At 47.7% G+C, this 27,894-nt stretch overlaps 1 protein-coding gene across 1 annotated transcript in view; it reads left to right on the top strand.

Annotated features, from left to right (window-relative positions):
- Positions 1–27,894, top strand: part of TOM1L2 (target of myb1 like 2 membrane trafficking protein) — an 89,963-nt gene that overhangs the window by 56,982 nt on the left and 5,087 nt on the right. Inside the window, exons 6-11 of the mRNA XM_007941451.2 lie at positions 3,165–3,281; positions 13,348–13,481; positions 16,733–16,781; positions 17,219–17,342; positions 19,184–19,301; positions 20,622–20,697. Of these exons, the coding sequence (XP_007939642.2) occupies positions 3,165–3,281; positions 13,348–13,481; positions 16,733–16,781; positions 17,219–17,342; positions 19,184–19,301; positions 20,622–20,697 (618 nt within the window). The remainder of the gene's footprint in view (positions 1–3,164; positions 3,282–13,347; positions 13,482–16,732; positions 16,782–17,218; positions 17,343–19,183; positions 19,302–20,621; positions 20,698–27,894) is intronic.

The following is a 27,894-nucleotide window of genomic DNA, read 5'->3' as shown; positions in this document are numbered from 1 at the left end:
TCTTAAAGGCCTCTCCGTGCCAGGCACCTACTAGGTACTGGGGACACAAAGATGGAAGGACCGGTCCTTTCTCTCGAGGGCTCAGAGGAGAGAGGGGCCAGATGCAAAGACAGGCATGATGAAGTACTATCTGCCTGGTGAGGAGCAGGCACAGGAGCTCTGTGAGCAGAGTTCAGCATTGCCTGGAAGGCAGTTGGCGGGGGAGCTGACACCAATAAGGGTCTTGAAGCAAGAGTAGGGCTGTCAGGTGAAGTGGCACTCAGGGCAGTGGTTCCGGTAAGGGCAGAGGTGCAGAGGAGCCTGGTTCTCTCGGGCGGTATGTGGTTTGTCTGGAGAATAAGCTGTAAGTGCAGGATCAGATTGGGGAGGAGACCATGGCAGAGGATTCAGCCAAAAACCTGGGGATGAGGCTGAGTTGTGAAAGTCCTCATATGTCATGCTCTGAGGTACAGATGTGTTCTGTGAGAAATGAGAGCCATTGGAGGTTTTTAAAGAGGTGAGTGACACTTTGAGCAAGGTTGTTGTGGTGGCCAAAATGAGGGGTAGGGTTAAGGTCTGCATTTATCCCAGACACCTGCCCACTTTCCCTGTGTCATTTCCTGATAACACAGTTCTAATCCCAAACTGGATTTTTAAAAAATGAGTTGTAAAGGCTGGTCTTTAGATGAATCTATAGAATTTTCATTAGTTAAAATTTGGGAATTTGTCAAGCTTGGAAAAAAAATCTATCAACTGTTTATCTTTTCAGGAGTTCTGATAGCATAGTGCCTAAGGTATTTGACTGCTAACCAGAAGCTGGAAGTTCAAACCCACCAGCCATGCCTTGGAAGGAAGAGGGGGCAATCTGTGGTGATACTGCCTCAGAAACCCAAGGAGGAGTCATTATGAGTCAGATCCGACTCAACGGCAGTGTGTTTCGTTTTTTGGGGGGAGGGGTTATCTTTTCAAAGTCCTTATTTAATATTTGTGGCAATGTCTTTATTATAGAACCTCATTTAAACAGGGTGTCTAAGTGATTATGTCTAGTGAATGGAAATGCAGTGCAAGGGCCACACAGTGAAGTTCCCTAACAGCTCTGAAGAGGGAGCCAGGATGAGCAGGAGAGAGTGAGCCAAAGTCAGACAGGCCTGGGTCTGTGTCCTTACTGGGTTGCTGACTACCAATAGGCTGTGCTCAGGTCATGTGACCTTAGACTCATCATCAGCATAACAGTAATGACTTTGTCATCCCACAGGGGAGTCATGAGCCTGATAGGTTGTAGGAAAGGGCTTCTTAAGAGTCACCCAATGCTGTATGCACTCAGGGCTGATACGTGGGCTCAAACTGGCAGTGGGGTTCAGTTCACTGTACACAGCCCTTCCTTGTTACAAGAATGGCAGGACCTTCCCTAAAAAGAGGCCATTGGAAAGGAGTTCTCTCACTATTGTCCTTGCATCTTTGGAGAGAACAGTGTTTCCTTCTGCTCAGAGGGATGACAGAGCATCTTGAAAGCTGGAAATTGATTGAGACCTTTTGCCAACTTGCTGCCAGTGAAGTTGGTGCTTTGGAAGAGCCTGCCCAGAGCTAGCATGAGTAAGAGGGTGTGGGGAGTTCAGGGTAACCGCATAGGCCTGTCACCCCAGGGAAGACGGAAGCAGAGACAGATAGGTACCACAGCAGTCCTGGGCCTCCCTGGCCAGAGCATCTTCTCAGCTAAGCCTTTGGAGAGGGCACTGTGGACCATCTACCAGTGGGAGTGACAGGTCTCTTGGGACCTAGATCATCTGTCTAGATGACCATTCATCCACCCACTCTTCCATGTAGCAAACATTTGTTGGTCTTTTGTACTTGTCCCCTAAGGAGGCGCCTGTGAGTACAGGAACAGCTGCTATAGATTCTGCCATGGCAGGCCATACAGGGAGTGGTGTGCATAGAGGAGAATATGGGAGTGGTCAGTCTACCTCAGGGCAGGGGAGGGCAGTCAAGAAAGGCTTCCTTGAGTAGATGTTCTTTGGGCAGAGTCAAAAGTCAGAAACAGTGCAGCATGGGCCACACCAGCCTTTTTAGACATTTCAGCTAGAGAGGAAACTAATAGGTATTGAGTACATATGTGCCAGGCACTGAACTTACATGTATTCACCTGAACCTCAGGTAATTGAAGAAACCCTCTAAGGTAGAAGTATCATCACCTTTCTGTAGGCGAGGACACTGAGGCTCAGAGAGGTGAAGGTCTATCTGTGGTGTTGCTGCTGCAGTAGAGCCCCATGCTCACAGGAGTCTTCTGGTGCTCCTACAGGTGAACAGGGCAACTCTTGACTTCCATCCAGCATTACTGGTCTTCTACTCCTGAGTGAACATGTGTCTATGGGGCCAGATAGGCATTTCTGTGCAGATTTTTTCACATTGCCTCGTGGTGGGCCTGGGCGCGGGACCTGACCTGAACATTGTACGGGAGACTTAGGAGAGGCTCATGACATTACTGGTGTGGCAGAGAAGGCCCAGGCCTGGGCCTGGGCCCAGAGCAAGGCTTTGGGAGCGGCCTTGGATAGGTAAAGTTGGATAGTTTTCCAAAGGGTTGTGGTATTGGTAGGGAGCTGGGTAGATAGGGGTTCTCCCTGGTAATTTCCTCTTGCTTCTCCTCCCTTAGTCTTGCTGCATCAAAAAAGTAAGAAAGTCAGCTTTCTAGAGGTGCCAAACAGTTAGAGTATAAACTCCTAGGGGATTAAGTCTGTAACAATGGGGTTCATAAAATAAATAGGCTCTCAGCTCTGGGGTTCCTTACAGACCACACATTCTAGCACTTTAATTTTAAAGAGCAGAAATGGTGGCATGAGGGTTAAGTTACACGTTCAGGGTCACCTAGTGAAGGAATCAGGATGGAAAATCAGTTCGGTTCCTCCTAACCCAGTACTTTTCCATCGTGCAGAGATGCTGCCATGGTATCATGGGCCAGTCGTCAGGGATGAACTCATTTCCCATCCATGACTCCCTCAGTGCCACCACTACCTTTGCACTTGGATCAGAGTGAGATGCAAAGGTTTCTCCTGTGGTGTGCATTCAGAAGTGTGACCTAGATTTCACAGTGAATGGGACGGTCACCTGCTTATGGAGCAAGTGTGCTCTGATCCTCCAGGCAAAAGTTGGCTGACCTTCCTTCCTGGTTCCCTCCTTCCCACCCCCAACAGATTGCCAGGCTGAGGAGTGAACTAGATGTCGTTCGAGGAAACACAAAAGTCATGTCTGAGATGTTAACAGAAATGGTCCCTGGGCAGGAGGATTCATCTGATTTGGAGTTGCTACAGGTGAGGATCTCATCTTAAAGAGCTCTGGGCCTAAGCCTCAGAGGAGGGTTCTGTGGGAGACACTTCACTGCACACACACTGGCGCAGGCCCCTACTCAGGGCAGCAGCAGTGAGACGTAACAGCTCGAGGGCACTGTTGTCACAGCTTCGCATGTTCTAGAACAGTCAGACCAGTACACATCATTTATTTATACCCCCAGCTAAGGCCTCCTTTTCTTACTATCCTTGATAACATTTTTTTTTCCTGATTATAAAATGCCAATTGTAGAGTACATTCCCATCAAAAGAAAAAGAAAGTACCAAGAAGAAAATAATAATTTTCTTTAATCCTAGTGGACGTAAATAGCCACTGTTGACATTTTATGTGTTTTCTTTCAGACTTTTTCTATGTGTATTTCAAATGTACTTATTAACAGGCTGTGCATATAGTTTTGTGTATAACTTTGTTCCCTTCATGTTATTTCGTAAACCTTTTGCAGCAGGGCCTTTTGAACCTTTAATGAAGGTAAGAGCCCTTCTAGTCACCCCTTACCCCCAAGATGTTCTTAAGACTGAGATGAAGCTTGGAGCTCCTTTTCATTTCCCAAACGCTGATGATTCCCACATTGGGAGTTGCTCACATCATGGTTCTGGGGAAGCTGTTGCTAACTGCCTCCCCCACCTCTTGGCCCTTTGCACATCTAAAACATGGCAGAAAGGGGCTCCAGGAGCAGGGAGGCCTAGAGTCCTGCCTGCAGACTAGAGATCAGGGACCCTGCCTTGGGCCTACTTCCCAGACCAGTCCAGGCCAGAACTGGAGACTAGACCTCTTCCTATCCCATCTCAGAATACCTTTGTAGATGGCAGCCCCACTGCCCTCAGGAGTAGCAACTTTCAGAATGAGTGGGGAAAGAACTTTCTGGATGAGTGGGGAAGGAACTATGTGAACTGAAAGTACCAGATCTCATCAGTTGGAGGCCAGGTGCTTGAGTGAACAGGTCAGCGGCCAGGCTGGTGTGGTGAGATTGCAGAGTGCCTCATAACATTCCTGATACTGCTGTTTGTGTTTGGCATGCAGTCACCCCTTGGCTCACACAGGCTGTGCAAGCTCAGCTCTCATGACCTGCCCTTCAGGAGTGCACTCCACCAGGCACAGCCTAATCCCAAGCTGCCCCTTGTCATGCCCCATCTATTCCAAAGCCCTCAACTCCTGCAGGGGTGCAAGTGGGTAGAGGCCTGCTGTGGGCCTAGCACAAAGCAAAGCCCTAGAGGGGCAGAGATGAGTAAGTCACTATCTCTGCTCTGGAAGAGCTCCCAGATTAGTATAGGAGACAGGGAGAGCATATTTCTAGAAATTACAGTGTCAGGGTACTCTGAAGCCAAGAAAAGGTCTCCCTTTGCCCTGCCTGTGTGGAGAGAATGGCCTCCCCTGAGTTCACAGACCTTACTCTGTACCTCTAGGTCTGGCTAGGTTGCCTCAGCTCAGCAGTCTGGCTGTCCACTTGCCCCTCACCATGAGACCCAGCACCCTTTAATAAGTTGCTACTGGCCTCCCCTCCCAGCTGCAGAAGGGGTTCTGCCAGGCATTACCAAGATTCACAGGAATCTGAGGTCAGCCCAGAAACTGAGAGGGCCTCTTGAGACTGCTTTGTGCTGTGTCAGTGTCAGAATTCCTGCTGATGGGGATTTACAGTGGTCAGAGCTGAGCTCCTGGCAGCAGAGGATGGGCTGAACAAAGCCAAGATGTTTCCAGGCAGCCTGAGCAGACCCAGACAGCAAGAGCACTGTGTGTGTGTATGTGTGTGTGTGTATGTGAGCATGTGTGTCTCTGTGTATGTGCATGCATGTGTATGTTACTGTGTTGTTGTTTTCTTAAAATAAGCCTATCAGCCAAGACAAACAAAACCTAATCTCCTGGCGTCCGCTCACAGTTTTCAAAAATAGGTTGCTTCCCATGACATTTTTCTTCCCTCTGTTTTGTTCCAAGTCCAAGCCTACCAACTCTCCCTGCTATCTTATAAATAAAACAGAGAAAGAACTATTCTGGATGCCAGTAGGAGGCCAGGAGGCTCTCCTTCAGCATGGGAAAGCTTTGGGCAGTGCTGTGTGAAATAGACCTGACTCCTCTGGCTGGTGGCATCACTCCTCAGTCATTGCTAACATCATCCCTCCTCTTCTTCCTCTGGCAATCAGGAGACAGCTGGGCAGGGTCTCCCCAAGGTCGGGTCCACCTGAAAGAGTGAGTCTCCTACATAGGAAAATGCCACAATCTGCTTCAAGTATGATGGGCTCAAAATGCATGCCAAGAACTATCTCAGTCAGTTGGAGGGCAGCCAGCTTGTTCAGCATGGATGTTCTCCAGAGGTGCCAGTGCTGGCCAGGGCCATAGAAGTAAACACATTTATTACCAGCCCCAGTATACATGCCAACAGAAGCTGCCTCACCCATTTAATGACTGAATGGGAGATAGAGGGGGTGGAGAGGGAGATGACAGCACAAGGGCACACTGACCTGGCACCTTCTATAGAGCAGCAGCAAAGATTGGTGGTAAGAGCCATTTTCCTGGGGACTCTCAGGGAGGTTAAAACCACTCCCCCTGCCTTAGGCCCTTGTTGGAGCCCCCAGGACAAGTGTGTCCGGACACAGTCAGCCAAGCTAGCACTCCTCCTCTGGCCCTTTGTCAATCATTCTCACTCGGACCAAGCCAGAAGAGACTTTCTAGGCCGCTAGCCCAACCCGAACTCCATTCTCAAGTTTCTTCCTCAGCATCTTGCCTAGTGCCTGCTTGACTTTTTCTAATGTCTTGTGCTAGGCCATTCTTGGCAGCCCCTGAAGGCACTCTGTGTTGAAACATGCTTCTTTGTTAGAATTCAGGGCAACAGCACAGCAGGGTAGAAAGAGCATGGACTTTAGAACTACTTGGTTTCAAATCTTAACCCTTCCGGGAGCTTGGCAACTATAGGCAAGTCACCTGATCTCTAGGCCTTGTTCCCTTCCCTCTATAGATTGGAATTAATCATTCCTCCTTGTAAGGATTGGAAATCATATATGTAAAGTACCTGGCCCAATGATGGGCACAGGTACATTCTTTGCAAATCATAGCTTCCATGGTTATGATTGAAAAACCTTTCCATTCATTGAGCTGAAGTCTGTCTACCTACAACTTCAATCCTGGTCTGTCTTCTTTGACAGTACAACAAAAGGAATTCCTTTTTTGCATGGTAGTCCTTAAATCTTTGAAGACTACCATAACCACCCATCCTCCATCTTGACATGGTACAAATGTTGCTGTTGGAAGCCCATCTTGTAAATGAACATGCAGTTCTCAACAAGAGGCAAGAGTGTCCATCAGCTGAAACCTTCCATTTCTTTCCTGTGTGGCTGTTAGACTGTACCTTACTCTTCTTTTACATGGGCATTTACGTTTGGGACCTAAAATGTGAGGCTTTAAATGTATCCCTGTTGAATGTTGTACCCTTAGCTGCAGCATATAAGGTAAGCTTTCTGGAATCTTTAAAGATCATGTTTCTGCCATCTGATGTGTCCTGTCTCTCCCAAATTAGCCTATGGAGCTTCATTTTTAATTAATAATAACTTAATTAATCCAATGATGCCAAAAATGGGCATTCCTCCATGACTACCCAGCAGGTAATAAAGGAGCCTTCCTCCAAGCCATTTCTTCTAATAGCAGATGGTATTTTCCCTCTGGCTTCTTGCATCTCATTTCAACAAAAATGGAATGGCTACCACCATTTTCTCTAGAGAAATCTGGTTTATTCTACGTATTTAGCTTCATTATTCCCCCTTTCTCTTGAACAAAGAATGTCTTCTCCCTCCCTCTCCTTTGTAGTTACAGAAGACAGATCTTCAAGACCTTACTTATTCCATGCTCCTTAGAACTTGGAGAGGGTTTAGAGTAAACCAATAAAGATGATTAAAAGATATTTTTGTGAGGTAGGAATGAGAATGTCCCTTGAAGAAAAGATAAAGGCATTGGGATTAATTAGACCACAAAAAGAGGATATTTTAATAAAGTGTTCTGGTAGATGGAAATATTGTGCACCAAGAACAGTGACCGGCTGTTCTTTCCTCTGTTGAGGACCAGAGACCAGAAGAGCTGAAGGAGAAATCTTCAGCATTTGGGAGATCCTGTTCCCATTGTTGCAGAATAGGAAGGGTAGCCAGTTGAGCTTTGGGCTCTGATGTCTTAAGAGCAGGAGAGTATCACTCTACCTGGGTGGTTTGGGAGTGGAGGACAGCAGAGCAGGTGTCCTAGCTGAGCCAGCCAAGACGTTAATTGTGGCTGGCACCCTGGAGTACCAGGTGGGTGGGCAGCTGGCCTTTGAGATACAGAAAGCTTAGTACTCCATCCTTCTCAACTTCCATTTTACTTCTTTTTAAGACAGTAACTATGGTAGTTAAGATTGTGTGTCAACTTGACTGGGCCTGGTTTTGAGTGGCTGGGCAGCTGAATGTAGTTATTCCCCATGATGAGACTGGTAATCAGCTCCATGGTGAAATTTACTGTGAGCAGTAGCTTCCTTAGGGATGTGGTGTGCACTCTTTATAAGGAGAAGCTTTTGGAATGGTCTGTAGCTTTTGGCATGCTTGAATCCTGCCTTTAGCCGAGTCTTCATTTAACAGCCTGCCATGTTTTCTGCAGATCTTGGGACTGTTTCTGGAATTGTGCCATGTTGTTTGGTAATATTGGGACTGTGCCATTTTATTTGTCAACCTTGGGCTTGTTAGCCTCAGCATCCAGCAGCTGCCTGAGTGAAGAGACACCTCTAGCTCCAGTGGACTGGGAGCAAGAGGTAGAGCTGAATGAAGCCCAAGGTCGAGGGGCTTTCATCCAGCCCCTAGAGCTTGGCACTTTGAACTCAGACTTCTAGCCTCCAAACTGTAAGAGAATAAACTCCTGTTTATTAATGCCATTCTCATTTGTGGTATTTTTTGTTAGAGCAGCACAAAGTAACAAAAACAGTAACTTAAAAGGTTGGAAGCAAGGAGAAGGTAAAACTTTATCTATGCAGAGACTCTGGACATCCCTTGTTCTAGAAGGCCCCAGCCAGAATCTTTGGGCCTATCCTTAGCTGCACTCTGTAAAGCCCACTTGGACTGCTCCTCAAAATCAGAGCATCTCAACTATGCCTGCATGGGTAGGAGCCTCTCAACACCTAAGCAAGAGGCAGTGGGGAGACAGGCAGCAAAACCATCCCGTGAATCATTAAAGTTTATTCCATGGGCCTCATTCTTCCTCTAAATCAAGGTCATAATTTTAGAGCTAGTAGGAATCTCTGAAATCATCTAATAATACTTTCCAAACATTTTTTTAAGCAACAGAACCCTTTTCTCCACTAACAGAAGTGTACAGAGGACTGTGGTGTTTACGGTAGGTCAGAGCAGCCTAGCTGCAGTAGGGGTGCCCTGAACCTATGCTGTGAGACAGCCGAGGCACCTCAGTGGCATTTGCAGAATGTCACCTGCATTCACCTCCTTGATTTACACTTGGAGAAACAGGCCTATAGTATTGGAGATGAAGAGTGTGTCCAGTCCTGGGCTGCTTGCTGACAGCTATTAGTACTCAGTACTCAGCTGGCGGGGGCTCCATGTATGTGGGAGACCAAAATCTGCCTGCTCTCTTCCCATCCAAGGTGCTGGAGATGGACCTAAGTGTCCATGTGTTTGAGATACTCCCTGCAGGATGCTGAGGGAGCTGGTTTAGTTTTCCTGTTAATCCCGTGGACAGTCCTCTAGGCCTGCTCCTTGTCCTGGGCCTTCAGAAGTTTGTGGTAGAAATGAGAGAGCTGATTATCACTTGTTGACAATAAGGACAAGCTGGAGGCCTGCCTAGTGGAGTTCAGTGGCAGTCTGTGTCAAGCAGGGGCCTGCAGTAGAGGTGTGTCCACAGTGCTATTGGAGTCTCAGGAGAAGGGTGCTGAGTGAGGCCCCAGAACACATGCTTGGTGGTTGGGAGTGGAGAAATGAAAAGACAGGCAAAATGACACTGCAGAGTACTGAAGGTGGATCTAGGCAGTGGGTATGCTGGTATTCCCTATAAAATTCTGTCCAGTTTAGAAATTTTTAGGGTAAAATATTAGAGTGGGGGGATATCCTGGGGCCCTGAAAGACAAGTAGAAGTTTGTTCAATGGAAAAGGAGATGAGGGGATAGTATAGGCAGAGGGCCAACTTCTCAGGAGTTCCTTAGCAATATGGACTAGGGCCTACGGCCTTTACTAGCCTGCAAAGTCTGAAGTGTGTTTGGAGATGGCTTTGGACTCTAGGAGGTTGTACTGCAAATTCTGGGAGACTGGCCTTGAACCTAGTTCCTGCCACATACTACCTGTCCCCACCCACCTTTGAGGGTCTTGAGCCTGTGATGGGCCCACAGACCTTTTCCCTCTCTGCTTCCCAGCAAAGGGCAGCCAGGGCTTGCTGCTGGTCACGGATACCAGGACGGGACCACACAATCTGCTTCCATAAAAATTACCCATTGCCATTGAATCAGTTTCAGCTCAATAAAGACCATGTAAAACAGACTAAAACTGCTCCATAGGGCTTCCAGAACTTTAAATCTACAGAAGCAAACTGCCATATCTTTCTCACAGAGAGCATCTAGTGAGTTCAAACTGCTGACCTTCCAGTTAGCAGCCAATTACTTAACCACTGTGCTACCAGAACTGCCCTATAGCATTTCCAAGGCTGTAATCTGTAAAGATTACAGCCTTGGAAATGCTATGAGGCAGTCCTACTCTGTCCTATAGGGTCACTGGAATCAACTCAACAGCAGTGAGTGGTGTAAATAAGCCTACCTGTGTGATTGTTTTTGTATGATTCTCTTGAGTCCTTACTGTCCTTCACATAGTTGAATGTGGCTGTTGCTTTCATACATCTGGGCATGTTGTGTTTCGTTTTGCAGGGTGAGGGCCTCGTTTGCCATTTTGGCTTACTGGTGAGCACACTTCATTTCTGTAGTGAGGCTTCTGCCATACTGTTGGCTTTCCTGTTTGACATTGCCACCCCTGTGGTTACCAGGTTTGATCCAGTACCTTGGCACATATGGCTACCACACTGGGGCAATCCAAGGCTGTATTGGCTCTGGGTGCCCCTCTCCTGGCTGGACTGGGAATAGAAGTCAGTCCCCATTGAAACAAGTAGTATTTTGCTTCATTTTACTCTACTGGGTATTAGTATCCTCTGCAATTATTTTTCAGTGTTCAATTATTAATTCTAATGCTTGTCTGTATGTTTATAAATGCTTACTGCTGGGTCAGCAAGGCATGGGAAAAGTCCTGAGAAGGGAACATTAGATTCTGGGTAAATAAGAATTCCCTGTTTTCTGAGAGAAAGAAGGCTGCAATGAAGGCTGAGCTCAAGTAGGTAACTAAGCAGGGAATAGGGATGGTGGTTTGGAGGGACTGAGGAGTCAGAGTGCCTTAGAGACAAGCAGGAACAACGGACTAATGACCTTTGGCACTCTCCCTACCTACCCAGCCTGATTCTGACCCCCTCCTTCTTCATGGAAATATGGCCCTGCTGGACTGATGGGCCTGGTAACTCCTAGGACCAGTAGTTACCTGAAGCACAAAATTGGGAGTGAAAAACCAAAAAAAAAAAAACCAAAAAAAAAAAAACCCTACTGCCATCAAGTTGATTCTGACTCATAATAACCCTCATTGGGTTTCCAAAGCATAAATCTATACAGAAGTAGATTGCCTCATCTTCTTTCCGTGGAGCAGCTGGTAGGTAGGTTTGAACTACCTACTTTCTGGTTAGCAGTCAAATGGCTTACCCACTACACCACCAGAGCTGCTTAAGTTGAAAGTACAGAGAACAAAATGTTGAGCATGAGATGATGTGCTCTAAGCCTCACACTCATAGGGATGACCTTGCTGTCTACAAAACTTAGGGTAGGATGTCTTAGGAGAACCAGGAGTAGGAATCAGTGCAGAAAAAAACCAGCAGGTACGGACACTAGGCTTGCTTTCCCAATTGACCAAGAGAGACGGACACCACCACCTACCTGGCTTTGCAGAAGGTACAGAATGAGGTGGAACTGAAACAAAGGGCAGTGCTGCCACAGCAGGGAGCCAGCACCCAGCAGGGTGACCAGAGCCAGGGCCTCTCTGAAGGGAGCTTTCTTCATACGGCAAACTCCAGATGACTTGTGCCAGGCTGCCTATACCTAGGTACCTTCTACCTGACAAATGCAGCTATACTTAGGAGATTCCTCCTGGCTACATGAGCTAACTGCGTTCCTTAGCTACCCCTCAGGGAGGAGCCCTGATGGGCAGAACAGCTCCGGCAGGTATGGCAGCAGAGACAGACCCTCCTGGCAGGCCAGCCTTTCACTGAGTCTCTGATAACCAAGTATGTGGAAGGAACCCACTCTTACCTGCAGGGTCAAGCCTAGATCACTTGTCACCCTTCAGAGTGAAGTAGATATCTGTGTGTACGCATGTGCATACGTATGTGTACACCCACTTTTGTGCTTATAAGGGAACACTTTTGATACCTTGGATTGAAAATAGGTGGAAGGAGTGAAACTTGTCTTAATTAATTCACTGAAGCATTTAGAGAATGCCTCTTATGTGTTGGTCATAGACAAGAGCCACCATCTCTGCCCTGACTAGGCAAGGACAGAGAGGTGTGATACTTTTCTGTGACATATGTGTTCTACTTCACTTGTTTGACCACTTTGATTATTGATGCAGCAGATGGTTACTGGGCTTTTTCCCTTTGCATGGCCCGATGCAAGGCCTGAGGATCAGTAAATGGTGGTACCTGCCTCAAGGAGTTTACGATCTGGTAGGAGGGAAAACCTGCCAGATCATTAGGCAAAATGAAGAGCTAAACAGAGATGGCCCCTGTCTGCCATGAGTAGATCAGTTGCTTCTAATTGGAAAGGATTTCAAGAAGGAGGTGATTTTGAGGTCAAGCTGTGAGAAATAAGGATCCCTTCCCTTTATCCTTTACACCCATTACTCAGATTTGTTAGCTCCTACCAGTGTCTTGGTGGGGTCAGTGTCTGGCCTCAGCTTTAGCCATCCACAGCCCATTGGGATGGGAGAAGGCAGATTGGCAGAGGCTATGATCAGGGATGCTGAGGGGCCAGCCTGGCAACCTGGCAGACCCCTCCTTTGTAGGAACCTCCATCTGATATTCAAGAAGGCAAGGTGCTTCTGCAAGCATTTGAAAGAGCTACACATGCAAGTCTGAGTGAGAGCACCAGTAACGCTGCTATTCTGGACCTGGGAAAGCTGAGGAAACCAGGCCATGAAGTGATAAAGCCCTGTCTTCAGGGGATGCTGCTTCCGGAGTTGGAGAGTGGCTCTGATTGGGACTGGTGGTGCACAGTGTCATCTTTGGCAAGCTAGTGAACTCTGTGTAAGCTCACTAAGCACCTGCACTTTCTGCAAGATGACAAATATACCAACGAATATATCCAGTTGCTGCCATAAAATTACATTCATGCTATTGCTGGGAGTATAATTAAATTGATATCTTTTTTGGGGGGGCCTTTTACTACTACCAATCAATATTTGAAATAATCTTACCCTTTTTTCCCAAAATTCCACCTTTATAAACTTGTCCCATGAAGTGCTTATGTAAGTGTATAAGAGTATGTATAAATGTTCACCATGGTGTTACTGGCGTTGGCCAAAAATAGGGAGACTATCCCTGAATGTCCATCAGTAGAAGAAAGGGGAGGTAGGTCATGGTGCACACATAAAGGAATGACTGGGGAGGGTGTCAGGGATATTTTGTTGAAGAGAAAATGTAAGCTGCAAAGGATTTCATTTCTGTATTTTAAAAACTATGTGTACAAGCATGTACATGTATATACATACATAGTACTTTATTAGTCTGTACATGTCCATATCTGTTGACAAAGCTCCAGTGTCCTCTAAGGTAGGATAGGAAGGACAGGCTTGTAAGGGAGGGAGTTGACTGCATACTCCACACAGCTGTTTTTATGAACAGTTTTTGACATTTAAGAATCAGTACACATCTTTTTTTTGAAGGCAATAGAAGGTGATAAAAAGCATACTCAGCATGCTAGCCAGAAATGCGTGTGTTCCCTAGGAGCTGAACAGGACCTGCCGAGCCATGCAGCAGCGCATTGTGGAGCTCATCTCCCGTGTGTCCAACGAGGAGGTCACCGAGGAGCTGCTGCACGTCAATGACGACCTCAACAATGTCTTCCTTCGATACGAGAGGTGGCAGCTAGGCTCTGCTTTCTTTTCCCTTAAAAAATTGTTGCCATAACAGAGAAATTTTTTCATAAACAAAGGAGAGAGATTAGAGTGGGAAAATACTCATCAGAGATGCTAATTTGCTCCCAGATGACAGGAAAATGCTTCTTGTTCTCCTGGGAGGGAGCAGCAGGAAGTTGACTGAAGAATTAGACTCTGCCCTTTGTAAGCCTCAGGCTGCTCTGCCTCCCCTACTACCCAGGCGCTTGGCTGGAGCATCTGCACCTGCTCCTTTGATGATCTTTTGATTTGAAAAGGATTAAGGAAAACTGTACTAAGAAAAAGGATTTCCTCTTCCCTATCTTGTTGGGGGGTGAGGGGAAGAATTTTCCTTTTTCCAATGTCAGTGTGTTCAGAGTATATAGGAGACACAGGTAGGGTGAGTGCTGAGAAGCTGCTGTTTGGAGACACAACACTCATTTCATTTCTTGCTGCAGCCAAATAAGTTTCGGGTTTGAGGTAACAAACAAACCTTCCAAAGCCTCCTCTTGGGAAAAAGTTTGAAACCTCTTGTTGAAAGACAGTTTTAAAGAGCAGATGTAATGGCAGGCAGCATTCCCATCTTGTCACCCAGTGGATGCACCATGGGCTTTTCTGATTGCCCAGTGTTCATACCAGAATGGGTCAGGCAAAGACAAGGCCCAAGGGGGCAGGAGACCTGCCCGAGTTCCCCGAGGGACCTGAGGTCCTGGCCTCACTCAGAGATACCAGATGATTTACAGTTTATTATGTGCATTAATTGTGAGGATGATAACTGGCATCATCAGGTTCAGTGTGACAGATTCTTGCATTTGTATACCTCTTTCGGGGCATAATTTTAGGAGCTCTGGTAGCATAGTGCCTAAGGCACTTGACTGCTAACCAGAAGGCTGGTGGTTCAAACCCACCAGCCACTCCTCGGAAGGAAAATGGGGCAATCTACTTCCATAGTGATACTGCCTTGGAAACCCAAAGAGGGGTCTCTATGAGTCGGGTCTGACTCGACAGCACATGACAACATAACAACAACAATTCGGGGCATAGAAGGAGCTCTGGTGGTATAGTGGTTAAGACATTTGGCTACTAACCAAAAGGTCAGTGGTTCTAATCCACCAGCAACTCTGTGGAAGAAAGATGAGGCAGTCTGCTTCTGTAAAGATTTATAGCCTTGGAAACCCAATGGGGGTTGCTGTTGTTGTTGTTGTTGTTATGTGCTGTCGAGTTGGACCCGACTCATAGCAACTCCTCCTTGGGTTTCTGAGACAGTATGACTATGGAAGTAGATTGCCCCATCTTCCTTTCGAGGAGTGGCTGGTGGGTTTGAACCTCCAGCCTTCTGGTTGAAGCACCAGCAGTCAAATGCCTTAGGCACTATGCTACCAGAGCTCCACATGGGGGTCGCTATGAATCAGAATTGACTCAGTGGCAGTGAGTCCATTTTTTTTGGAAGGGGAGAGCATAGAAGTTTATTTTGTTGTGATTTTCACAACCATGGGTTTTGTCTCAGCTTTCTACTGTGTAAGTAGGCCTGGGTGGCCCTATGTCCATTTGACAGATGAAGAAAGCTCTGCAGGAAGAATGTGGGGCCACATTATTCCCGAGTGTCTGTGGAAGAACAGGAATAGGTCTCCCAGCAGAGCCCCCTTTGTCTGCCATTTGGTTCCAGTTTTTCTGTAATAAATGGGCTTGGCTTTTAACTCATTAAGCCTATTTAAGCCCCACCTAGGATATATTAACAGGAGCTAGTGTAGGCATTTTCACCCAAGAGCCCATCAGTCCCAGAGTTACAGAGGATCTAGAGGCAGAGCCTGGGGCTAATGTCCCAAGGTGCCAATCCTTGTTGGAGTGCTTTTGATAAAACAAATTGTCCCTTTAAAAGAGTGAGGGAGAGGTTCACCAGGATTAGAAAATTTTCAGATGTATTCATGATCCTGTTCTTCTCCTAAAGACTGGTTGTAAATACCACATAAGTCTTTCTTACAACCACAGTTGCTGTACACTGCCTGACTTCCTTATCCATCCTGGTCCTGGGGTGTCTTCCTCCCTGAGCACTAATCCCAGCAAGCCCAAACCTGCCATGGAGTTCATTCCAATTCATAGTGACTGTATAGGACAGAGTAGAACTGCCCCCATGGAGTTTCCGAGGCTGCAGATCTTTATGGAAGCAGACTGCCTCATCTTTCTCCTACAGAAAACTAGTAGATTTGAGCCAGTGACCTTTTTTGTTAGCAGCTGAATGCCTTAACCAGTGAACTACCAGAGCTCCTGGACCCCAGTGAGCCAGAGGACAACATATTCCACTGGATCCCACTGCTCCAGACTCAAGCTGAAGAAATCTCTTATCTTGGCCCATGGTATTTTGGAGCTTTTAAATACCACAGCAGAAAATTACTACTCCCTCTCCGTGGTCCTCCTCATAAGTGCTTTCATATTCTGTACCTGGTATGAGAATGACTTGGGTATAGGAGAGGAGAGCCATGCTGCAGCTGCTCAAAACCAAGTTCCATCTGTGGCTGACTGGCCAGTGCAGAGGAGACTCTCACAGACCCACCCTGCTCCTTGCAGCAGCCCCTCATTGACTGGCCCAAGTACCCACAGCTCCTTTGACAGCCCTCCACCAGGCTATGGCCAGGGCCTGAGACTGCCCTTCTCCTCTTGTCCCCCTTCTGCCTCTCCCCATTTCCTCCAGCAGGCTGATGAGTTTATAGCTAATTATTTCCCAAGGAGTAACACTCCTTTGTTCCATCCCCAGAACTGAGGGCATTTTAGAGACTTTAGCTAATGAGACCCCATCACAGTTCTGTGAAATTGGGAGGGTTGCAGTTACTGCCTGGTTTGTAGATAGACATTGGAGACACCCAAGGTAAAGTGGCAGGGGCAAGAGGAGCATTCTGGGCCCAGGTGTCAGGGGTGAGTGGTGAAGCTTATAGTGGCTTCCTTCCTAGTACTGATTCAAGGTGTCCTTGTAAGAGGCAGGGAGGCTGCCCTCTTATAGGAAGCCCATGAAGAGGAAGGCATGGGGATGGTGTGTGTGTGTGTGTGTGTGTGTGTCTGTGTCCTCTCTCCGCCACCTTGACCCCCACATGGGACTGGTTGGTCTCTTTTCTTAGAGCCTCTCTTCACTGGCCTTCCAGAGCCCTCAGTCCCCAAGCTCTTGCCAGGCCCAGTGAGCCCCGTGCGGGCCATGCCACAGGCACTTTGTTTCTCCTGACCTCCGCTTCTTCTTCTCCCATTAGGTTTGAACGATACAGGTCGGGCTTGTCTGTACAAAAGACCACCAATGGAGTAAGTATTCCTTCAGAATTCCCTCAAGGCCTAAGGGTCAGTCTGCCTCCATACTGTGGTTGTCAGGAAGACCCACCTTTATCAGGCATCACCTCCAGCCTTTCTGACTGAAGGACTACTCTAGTGGATGAGTCTTTGGGAAAGAACTAGCAGACACACCCCTGGTGATGGTAGGATGGGCAGACAATGGCAGCTTACAGTTCCCACTGTCTTAGTGACTCAGCTACCCTTAAGTGGGGGGTATGGGGGAAGAGCAGCGGGCAGGGGCTTATTAGCAGCCAGGTCCCCCCACTCCCTGGCCCCTGAGAGCAGCTGAGGAATACAACCTGGCTTCTGTGTTGGTGCCATGGATGGTTCTCCATGTGGTTACTTGCTTGCTTTGACTTTAGAGCCGACATGGGGCTCTGGAACTCACTGCCTATCTCATGTCCTGACAGGTACTGAATGAGGTGACTGAAGACAACCTAATAGACCTGGGGCCAGGCTCTCCAGCCGTGGTAAGCCCCATGGTAGGGAACACGGCGCCACCGTCCTCCCTCTCCTCCCAACTTGCAGGCTTGGGTGAGTGTTTGGGGGCATGATGGGCCTCCCTCCCATGGCCTCCACTGCAGGCCCTTTCCTAGCTGTGACTCTGGGGCTGAGGGTCCCTTTCTGTCTCTTTATTGAAAGGCCTGGGGAAAGCCTTCCGGGAAATCCATACGAAAGTGTATTCTTGTGTCCCAGCCAATTGCAGCACCTTCAAGTCATAACTTCTTTCCCAAAAATTAAAATTTAACCCTGTGTTGGAAAGTAGTGGTGGGAAGCAGAATTGAAAGTTGTTTAAGTTTTATCTGGAATATTCAATATGGTTGAAATGATTTCCTTTTCTATATCAGCTAGGCTGAGGATGGGAAATAAGTTTCAATTCATTGACTGCTTGGAACTCAGGGTTGACCTCAATTGAATGCTGAAGCTACATCAAGGCTTAGAAGAAGAGTCTGTGATTGATTGGCATTGTCTGCCATGGCTCAGAAGTAGGAGATGATATAATGAATATATTCATTCTCCTTGAATTATACCGTCCACCCAAAGTGCTCCATTGTCTGATACTTAAAAGAAACTCACTCCTTGCCCACTGTTCATTCAGTTTGTGTGCATATGACTCTAGATACTGTAAATAAACCGAATGATGTCAGTTTATAACTAAAATAAAATTGTAATAGTAAAATAACTACTAAGCCTGATCCTCTCAGAATTCTTCCCTCTGTCCTATTTTGTGTTTTTCGTAGTATACCTCCTCCTGTCTTTGATTCATTTCTGTTGAATTAAGCCTTTATTTAGTGGCTGTCAGTTGTTTTAATTCTAGCGTCTCAATATCTTGTGTATCTGTAACCACTATTTCTCTATTGGAACTGATTTTTGTGCCTTGGATCCAGTCAGCATATGGGCACCAGATTTAATACTTAAAATTCAAATTGGGTCCTGCTACCACCCTTCTTAAAAACTGTCTCAGGTTTCACCCCTCAATTCCTGTCCTTGGCAGCAGAAGTTTAGCAACAGTCTTGTTCTCCACTAAACTCTCCCCAGAGCCCATGCCTTTGCACCTGTCTTTGACCCTCTTCTTCCCCCAGCAAAACCCCACTCATCCTTAAAGATCATCCGTGTGTTGATTTTGAGTCTTTCCCGCTGTTGTGAGCTAAGTACTGCTATTGTTTCTTCTTTAAGCCAAGGACCATGTCATAATCAATTTGGTCCGCTCAGAGCTAATTCTGAACATTGTGGGTGCCTAATGGATAGATGTCAAATAAAAAGTGACCTGTTGTTGTTATGTGCTGTCGAGTCGGCCCCGACTCACAGCGACCCCTCCTTGGGTTTCTGAGGCAGTAGCACTACGGAAGGCCTTTATAAGCTCTGATGGTATAATGCCTGAGGCATTGACTGCTAACCAGAAGGTTGGTGGTTCAAACCACCAGCCACTCCAGGGAAGGAAGATTGGGCAGTCTACTTCCATAAAGATTTACCACCTCAGAAACCCAAAGAGGGTCACTATGAGTCAGAATCAACTCGATGGCAGTGAATTTGGGTTTTGGTTAGGCCCTTAGGAATTGTGATTGAGTTAATGAAGAAATCACTGCTAGGGGCCTTATGCAAACTGTGCAGGTGAATTAGACCCTGCCCACCTTCTCCTTTCATGCACATCGTAGGGTTAAGCGGCTGTTCTCTCTTACATCTGAGACTGCCACCCTGTGGGTCCCTCTGCAGGTGGATGCGCTGGGAGTGACTGAGGAAAGTCTTGTGACCCATCCCCCCAACCACAGAGCCATACCCCTGAACCGCTTACCGGCGACTTAGCTATGGACCCCCATTAAGTTCATAGTCCACACTGTGTTCTCATCCTCCTTTGGCTTGTTTTGTCACCACAGACTTGGGGACAGAGAGTGTCAGTGGCACCCTCAGTTCACTCCAGCAGTGTAACCCCCATGATGGCTTCGACATGTTTGCCCAGACAAGAGGGAATTCCTTGGCTGAACAACGCAAGACGTATGTGGGGACCCTTTCCCAGAGGCTCTCTATAGATATGGGGGGATGGAGGGGTAATTGACCCAGATTTGATCATAGAAGAAGCAATGAGGCCTTGATTGATCAAGTTCAGTGTTGCTGGGGCTTTACAATGTACATGTAAGACTTAGCATTTAATGCAGATGTTGAATGAATGCCAGCCAACCCCCTCCTCTGCCGCCTCTAGACTGATGGTAATGCAATATCCCTGTAAGTGGAGAGGATGTTCTTTTCCCTTTCCTCCCTGTGCTACTGCAGCAGCAAAAAACTTACCGCCTCAGCCAGCCATCATCTCCAGGAGCTTAAAGGGAGCCAGGTGTGTTCAGACGAGGGTTGATTTGGTTCCTGGCAGTGAGGTATTCCTGCCAAGTAGTCAGGGCAGTGGCTCCCTGATGACAGCTCTGGCAAGAATGAGCCATGTGGGATTGAGGGGGTAGATTCTGAAATAGACAACCCCTTGCATCTAAGGGAGGCACTGGCACATGCTTCAGACATTCACAAGGGTGAAGATTGCTTTTTCCCACTTTTCCCAGGGGCCTAGCACTTTGATGCCTTCAGCTTTGAGTCCTATACTCAGGACTCAACAAGTTGACCAGATACCCAAGACCCCATGCATCCTTCTTCAGTAAAAATAGCCTGTAAAATTGATACAGCTAAAGAAGTCTAGGGGTAGAGGAAGACACCCTCCATAATCAGTGGCAGCCCCAGATCTCAGACCATGAGACCACCTTCCTTGCTGATAAGGCTGCTGTTTTTAACATAAGAATTAACGTTACTTTGCTTTATTGAAGGAGCTCTGGTGGTGTAATGGTTAAGGCATTTGCCTGCTAACCAGAAGGTTAGTGGTTTGAACCTACCAGTCTCTCCATGGAAGAAAGATGAGGCAGTCTGCTTCCATAAAGATTTACAACCTTGGAAGACAAGTGGGGGTCGCTATGAGTCAGAATTAAGTCAATGGCAGTGAGATTTTTTTTGTTTCTTTTCTTTATTGAGCTCTTTCCCCCAGGGAGTTTCGAGGCATCTTTAACATTCTGTCATTGAGCTTTAGAGATGTCCCAGGGTTGTTATTTAGAAGCAAGAAATCGGGTTGTACAATATCCGCTATCCCAGAGGAAAACAGGTGGTGCCAGTGCTTGTACCCAGATCTCCTCACTTTGCTGCAGCCTGCAGAGCTGAGGTCTATACCTCTACCCAAATGTAAGGCCCCAGGATGCTGTTCCTGGATACTTTTGAGGAGAGTGCAGCACGCCACCTATGGGTATGGGGACATGGACCTCATGCTTCCTGTGCTGCTGTCCCCAGGGTGACCTACGAGGACCCACAGGCAGTCGGAGGACTGGCTTCGGCACTGGACAGTCGGAAACAGAACTCTGAAGCGGTAGGTCTTTAACCCTGCTTTTTTACTGCCTGGAATCCTCTGGAGGGAAGTCAAGTAGTTGGGTGAGGCTGCTAGATAATTAAGCAGAAGTGGGTTGAGTGGAGGGCAAGGACACACTGGGGAGAGGTCTGGTGCAAGAGTAGCACCCCAGCCCCAAAGTCTGATGGCCCAGTGAGGTGGGCGATCTGCTCTCGGCACCCATCAAGCAGGCAGCAGATTGGGATCCACTGCTAGGAGAGTCTGACCCCAGAGCCTCTCTGTTAATCCTACCCTGGTGGCTGAGCTCTCAAGACATGGGTACAGGTCTCCTATAGCCAGATAGGACTTCTCTAGTGTGCTCTGGCAAAATGACCCTTACAAGAAAGGGACTCCAAACCTGAGCCCCATCTCTGATGGTGAGTTGTAACTGGCCTATCGAAGAGTACCAGGCAGTAGCAGGCCTTTGAAAGTCCATGACTAGATAGGAGGGGTGGAAGAGCAGGGGTGGGAAGGAAGTAGGGTTCCAGGAGTACGCTCTCTGGGAAGAGCAGAGCTGAAAGGGGAAGTGCTTGGGAACAGAGGAGGGGTGCTTGTTTGAGCTCCCTAAAACAGAGCCCTTGATATACAGTTTCTGTAAGACTTTAGGTTGTTGCAAGGAAAAAGATCTGTGTCTCAGTGCTTCTTAAGAGATTTTTCTCTCTTTTGCCTAAAAAAGAAATGTGTATGACAGTGTGTGAATGTCTGTGTGAGAAGGGTGGGGATGGGAAAGGCTGTAGGGACACCTGCCCCAGAATAACCGGAGCTCCTTTCAGAGGCCCTCAGCTGGCCCAAAAAGGTTGAGGAGATTTGCCACAGGCCTCCTCTCCCTGTCTGAGGCCCCTGTCTGAATGTAGGCCTGGCAGGCACAGTGCTGTGTCTGGTTTCCATGAGAAAGCTCACCTGGGGGAGGACTGCTGTTTTGGCCAGGCCAGCCTGATGAGACTAGGGGGTTTGGCCCTTGGCACTGGCCACCAGGGAGCACAGAAGAGCCAGCTAGTCCTGCCTTGGATTCCTCAGCACCAGGCATTCCTGAAGATGGGGCTAGATTGGGATTCCCAAAATTTATGCAGTGGTCATGGCCTTATTTCTCTCTTTACTTAGAACCAGAATGTCCACACACTTTCCCCAGGGAAGGCTTGTGAGAACCTGGCCAAGGGCCTGCCAGCATACTGCATAATGAGGACTTTTCCTCCCCCAAGTGGACCCTGGCCCAGTCAACCTCATTTGCTGCCACACTGGCTGCAACACCTTCCTGCTCATGCCAGGGTGTGCCACACTGTTATCAGTGTCCCTGCAGGGATCCTAGCCAGAGGGAGGGTCAAAGAGGTCCCACCCAGTTGAATGGGGCCAATTTAAGACCTTCACCCTTTGGAAGAAGCTTGGCTCAGATCCTGTTGCTGTTCTCAAAGGTCTTGATGACACCAACATGTTTTCCAAATGGTGGTGGGGACTTTAAAATTGCTTTTCATGTTTGCTGCTTGACAGGGTGATGCCATGCTCAGGGCCTTAACAATGCCAGGAGGCAGGGTACATGTGGTTGTATGTGGCTATGTGTGTGTACACACCTGCTTATTATAGATGTGCAATTTCAGGTCATGACTGCACGTCACGTTGTCCCACATTTTAAGCTTGAAAATAAAAATCTGCTCTCCAGATTAACAACTGGGGCAAGGAAGGAACTAAGAACATAGAGAAGAAGGGAAAATGGTGTAGCTGTACTGCCAGGGTACAGCCCTATCAGTAGTCCTAATTTTCATCATTTTTAAAAAGACAATAAAAATGCATTCAAATTCAGCTTTCAAGTTAAAAGTTTAGGAAAAGAATAAGCAGGCAACTAGAAAGGAGGAAAAGGAAAGACAAAATCAGAAATAAATTAGAAAAAAGTGAAATGATTTTATTAAAGCTGGTTCTTTGAAAAGTCCACTTCCTGCAAACCCTGGTAGCCTTAAACAGGAGAAGCAGACCTGGTCAGCTGTCTGTGACCTCATATAGACACTCCAGGGTACAGGAAGCATCAACATGAGTGTCTGTTGGGATTCTTGGTTGCTAAACTTCTCTTCTTTTTTTTCCAGGCAGGTAATGGGGACATGGGGGCAAGGAGGGAGGCATGGGGTCACATTTCCTCACATGATGAACAATCAACTCTGAGCCGAAACTTTTCTGTTGCCACAATATATGCTGTTGACTTTATCATGGATGGGTCTTGCTGTGACTTCTTTCTTTCTGGGGCTTTTCTGTCCTTGACCCAGCAGAGAGGTAAAGGTGGGGACTCTGACCTGGAGCCTATAGACAACTGGCTAATAACCCAAGGAATGGTGAGAGTTCACCAGCAATGTCCACCCAGCCCCTTACCTATGTAACAGTCCACTGTCATCCTCTGCCAACCTGCTGAGCCCTGATGAACCAGACAGTACAAGGCCACTCTCTCCTCCTAACCAGGATGCCAAATTTCCCCTCCTATCTTTGAACAATCTCCTTAAGCTGCAGACTTCCAGCCCTGGAAACACCTTTGCTGGTTTTCTGCTGTGGTCTGTGACCTGGGTCTCAAGGGTCTGAGCCATTAATGAAGCGGGTTATGGGGCAACCTTCCCTCCTTTTACTGTCTATGGAGCTTTCGGCAGTATTCACTTTTCCAGGATGAGCACAAGCTCCTAGGGCTTTTGCTTGGGTGGATGAGACCTGGGGGCACATTTCTGAAAGAAACTCTCCCACCTGACCAGTCTAAGAAGCTTGTGAGTCTGGTGGTCCTAGGCTTAACAAGTTTTAGAGTGTAGCTATTTATGTCCACTGAGTACTCCTCGGAAGGAAAGTTGGGCAATCTACTTCTGTAGTGATACCGCCTCAGAAACCCAAGGAGGGGTCACTATGAGTTGGATCTGACTCAACGGCAGGGCGTTTGATTTGGTTTTTGGAAGTCCCACTCACACAGTAGGAACAGAATAAGAAGACAGAGCCCAGGGGAGCAGAGAGAGTAATAGCCAAACACAGTCTGTCCTCATGAGCAGAGGTTTTCTGGCACAGAGACCTTGTTCAATTAATTGGTCCTGAGTGTTTGGGTGCCTGGAGAAAAGTAACTCACCCTGGGGTGGTTGCTGTGAAGTGATGATTTCTTTTCTGATGAAGCAACAGCCCTCACTGGGTGTCTCTGACATAAAGACCAGAGCTCTGTGTGTGTGTGCACGCATGTGTGCATGCATGCATGCATGTTGATGATGATGGTCTGGTAAGGGAGAGGATGGGGAACAGAAAAGATGACAAAAGAAATGAAAGTGTAGGGCCTCTGCCCTCCAGGGGTCTACTCTAATTGGGCCAAGGGGCACTAGACACAGTGGTAAAGAAGCATAGCTAACCCCTTTGTGCTATACCAGGAATGGCCAGGGGCGGGGCCTGAGCAGGTAGGCTGTCCAGGCAAAGCTACAAGTCCGGGACTGCCAGCAGCACAGGAGATCATCTGCCTGAGCAGGGGTGACTCACATGCATGGCCTAAGCAAGACAATTCAGAACTGTAGTGGGGTGTCTGCCTGGCCCCATCTTGGAGCTTGGTAACCTGTAAAGCCACGTTGAGGTGGAACACCCACCCCCTCCGCTCCAGCAGAAGGTCGCTTGCTCATGATCTGGGTAAGAGGGAAGTTGTTTCTGGGCCAGGCCTGGAGTGGGCTGGCCAGGCCCCTTGCTTGTTGTTTCAAGGATGTGCTAGGGCTCTGGCCCATGTGGGTGGCCTCAGAGCAGGGCTCCTGGAGGCCATATCCATACCACTGCCCAAACTGGGAGGATCCAGCCCATGTGTCCTTGTGACTATTAATCCTGCAAAAAAAGGATACTGCCCACACCATCTAGCCTGAGTGTGGCCTTGGCTGCTGGTGGTGGCACCTGCCTCTGCCCACACAGGTTGCCTCCACACTGCCCTGTCCCCACACAGAGCTCCAGTCCCCAACTTGCCTGAAACAGTTCTCACTAACAGCTAACCTGACGTTCTGCCTGGCTGCAGTTTTTGTTTTTGTTTTAAACAATGTATATTAATTGCTTCGCCCATAGTATAGAAACTCTGACTCTACCCAAACCCCTTGAGTACAGATTCTTTACTTGGAAACTTTTTGTACTACTGAGTAAAACTAAATGACTTAGACTATATTGGAATGGTGGTTAAAGCATTATAGGGAGGATTTCACAGCTTCTCTGGAAATAGCCCACTGGAGCTGGAGATGTTATCCTGTTGCATTGAAAACCACACTTAGGACTATGGGGGCCCGCATTCCTCGGGGATGTAAGTGTAGTTGATATCCAGCACAGAAGTTTGGTAAAAACACCAGGTCACCAGGTTCCCCAGCAGTGAGCCAGCCCACATGGCTCCCAGGGAGACTCTGCGATAAGTCCTGTTGGTGCTTGGGCACTCCTGCCTGCCTTCTCTGGGTCTGAGATCTTTTTGCCTCTTCCAGCTGGTGATCAGCTGAGTTATCACCAGATATGCAGGTCACATCCAAGAAGATACCCTGATGGGAGTGACTGAGTCACCATAGAACAAAATGGGCTGGGAAAGAGCCTAAGTGGGAGGGGGTTCCCTAATCAAGGCCTCCTCTGGAGAGATGACTCTCCTGACCTGGATTCAGAGCCACCCCTGCCTGCAGACCCAAGGGAGAATCAGCAGCAGCCTGCATTCCAAAATCTGCCATTCTGACATTCAAGGGGCCACCCAGCTTCTTCTTAGACTCTGACTCTATCCAAACCTCTTAAGTATAGAGCTCATGTACCTTGAGGACAGAGTTTATGTAGTCACTGCCCCAACCCAATCAGCATGTCCTGCCTGGCCTCCAAGGGAGATGACTTGTGTTCTCTTCTCTTTCATTTTTCATATCTCTGTTACCTGTCTGTCTCCCTCTTCCACTCACCCTCTTCTTCATCCCTTGGACTAACTTCCAGCTTGGACCATTGCCTAAGAAGGTGCTAAAACCTTGGCATGTTGGAGTAACAGGGATCTTAGGGGTCAGCTGGTCCCACCTCTCATTGACAGATGAGAAAACTAAGGCCTCACAGGGGCTAATGACTTGCCCAGTCCCCCGACACTCCATGTAGTATCCTCTTCTAGCCATGGCCTCTCTTCTCCTTACCAGCCTGGAGTGGAACTACCTCTTCCTCCCTCGCAGTTCCTTTAGTTCACATTTTTATGGCCATGTTTAATCTGTGTCTGAGAGTCCCTACATTATTAGAAGAAACTTTATTCTGTTGTAATGCCCAAGGAATTTATTTACCAGAGCAGGAGGTTTATATAGCTAAGGTATTGTTTCCAACCACAAGAAACTCGACCCTTGCCTTCCATTATATAAGTTTACCAGTTAACCAGCACCTTAGATCTACAGCGATTCATGCCTCAAGGCTGGGTGCCTTTCATAATCTAATGAGATAAATCCAATAATGTCCCATATCCCTGGGTTTCTGAATTAGAAAATAGAAGCACCGACCTGGAGGTCTAGGGCTATGGTGGTTCAGTGCTAGAATTCTAGCCTTCCATGCAGGAAACCTGGGTTTGATTCCCAGCCAGTGCACCTCAAGCACAGCTATACCTCCCACCCATCTACCCATCCATCAGTGGAGGCTTGCATGTTACTATGACGTTGAACAGGTTTCACCAGAGCTTCCAGACTAAGCTGGACTCAGAAGAAAGGCCTGACGATCTCCTTCGAAAATTAACGTATACAAACCCTATGGTTCACAACAGTTAGACCCACAACTGATCGTGGGCGTGGCCCAGGACGAGGCAGCATTTTGTTCCATTGTGCATGGAGTTACCATGAGTTGGCGCTGGCTCTGTGGCAGCTAACAAAAACAATCTGAAAGTCAAGGGATTAGGAGTCAAGTGTTGAAAGCTAAATGTGACCTTAACAACATAGATGAAGAAACCGAGACCAAGAAAAGTAAATTGCCCAAGTGGTGGCACAGGAGCAACACCCTGCCCTCCGTTCCTCTTGCTGTATCTCTCTGAGGCTTCTTGAAACATGATAAGCAGTCTGCTAGATGAAGAATCTGGGGCCCAGAGAGGAGCAATAGTGCGGCTTGCCCAGGGCCATGCAGCCCATGGTGCCAGATCTAGAATTGACCCCCACCCTTACCCAGTGTTCCCACCTCCTCCACATTGCTTCTCAGGCTGGGCTTGCCCAAGCTCCTGGGCCCGGTCTGGAGGATCTGGAAGTTGCTAGTCCTTAAACTTAGTTACACATGCTACTTACTGGAAAATCCAGGAGATGGAAGAAAAATGTTCCCATGGCCAGCTTTTGGAGAAGTTTCTCAAATGTCAGTGTTTATTTTCTGGAGCATAGTCCCAGGCCTTGAAGGACTGTTTCTGAACAGTAACAAAAAATTCCAAGGAAAATCTGAAGGCTTAAGACCCATGACCCCTTGATGACTTTTTTTAGGCTTTTTCAGCACATTGAAAAGCTCTGGACCTCTAGTGTCAGTATTTCCCTGGTGGAAATAAAGTGAGGTAGTTATAGAAAGGCCCAGCATGTACTCACATGCCTGTTTTGGGATCTTTCCCTTTGGAGATGTGAACTGACTTTCCAAGTGCTGGTATGGCCCGGCCTGCAGCCTGGCACTCTATAGCTTGAACACCAAGATACTGAAAATTGGCACCACCCATTGTTAGGGGATGTTGAGGCCAAGGCCTGCCAGCAGGCATTGGCCAACCACAACCCAGATGTCCAGCTGTTGGATTAGGAGGGGAGACACCTGTGTTAGGTGCAGTTAGCACATCCCAATTGAGCATTTGTGCCACCAGAGGGTAAATCACATGTTCTTTGTCCATAGGGTTCATTGTAGGGGGATATGAACTCTTGTACTTTTTAATTTAACTTTTTCACATCCCTATCAGTCAAAAAAATAAAGTGGCACAATAGACAGAATCTCCTGCTCTGCCTCTGGTTGGCTTGAGCCTTCACAACAATCACTCATGGACCTTTTATGCTGGGCCTACAGCCAGGGCACCAAGTGCTATGAGCTACCTAGTTCATAAGAGTGAAGCCACTGAGTGAGCTGAGTGCAGGTTCTAGGAGCGCTGGGTAGGACCATGGACCACCCTAGTGCAGCATGACCCCGATAGGCTTCTTGTTGTTGTTATGTGCCGTCGAGTCGGCCCCGACTCATAGCGACCCCTCCTTGGGTTTCCGAGGCAGTATCACTACGGAAGTA

This window comes from Orycteropus afer, unplaced genomic scaffold (assembly GCF_000298275.1).
Source record: "Orycteropus afer afer isolate SDZICR_OR568_19922 unplaced genomic scaffold, OryAfe1.0 scaffold00080, whole genome shotgun sequence".
NCBI lineage: Eukaryota > Metazoa > Chordata > Mammalia > Tubulidentata > Orycteropodidae > Orycteropus > Orycteropus afer.
The sequence above is the reverse complement of the archived record's forward strand: the minus strand, read 5'-3'. Positions and strand labels throughout refer to the sequence as shown.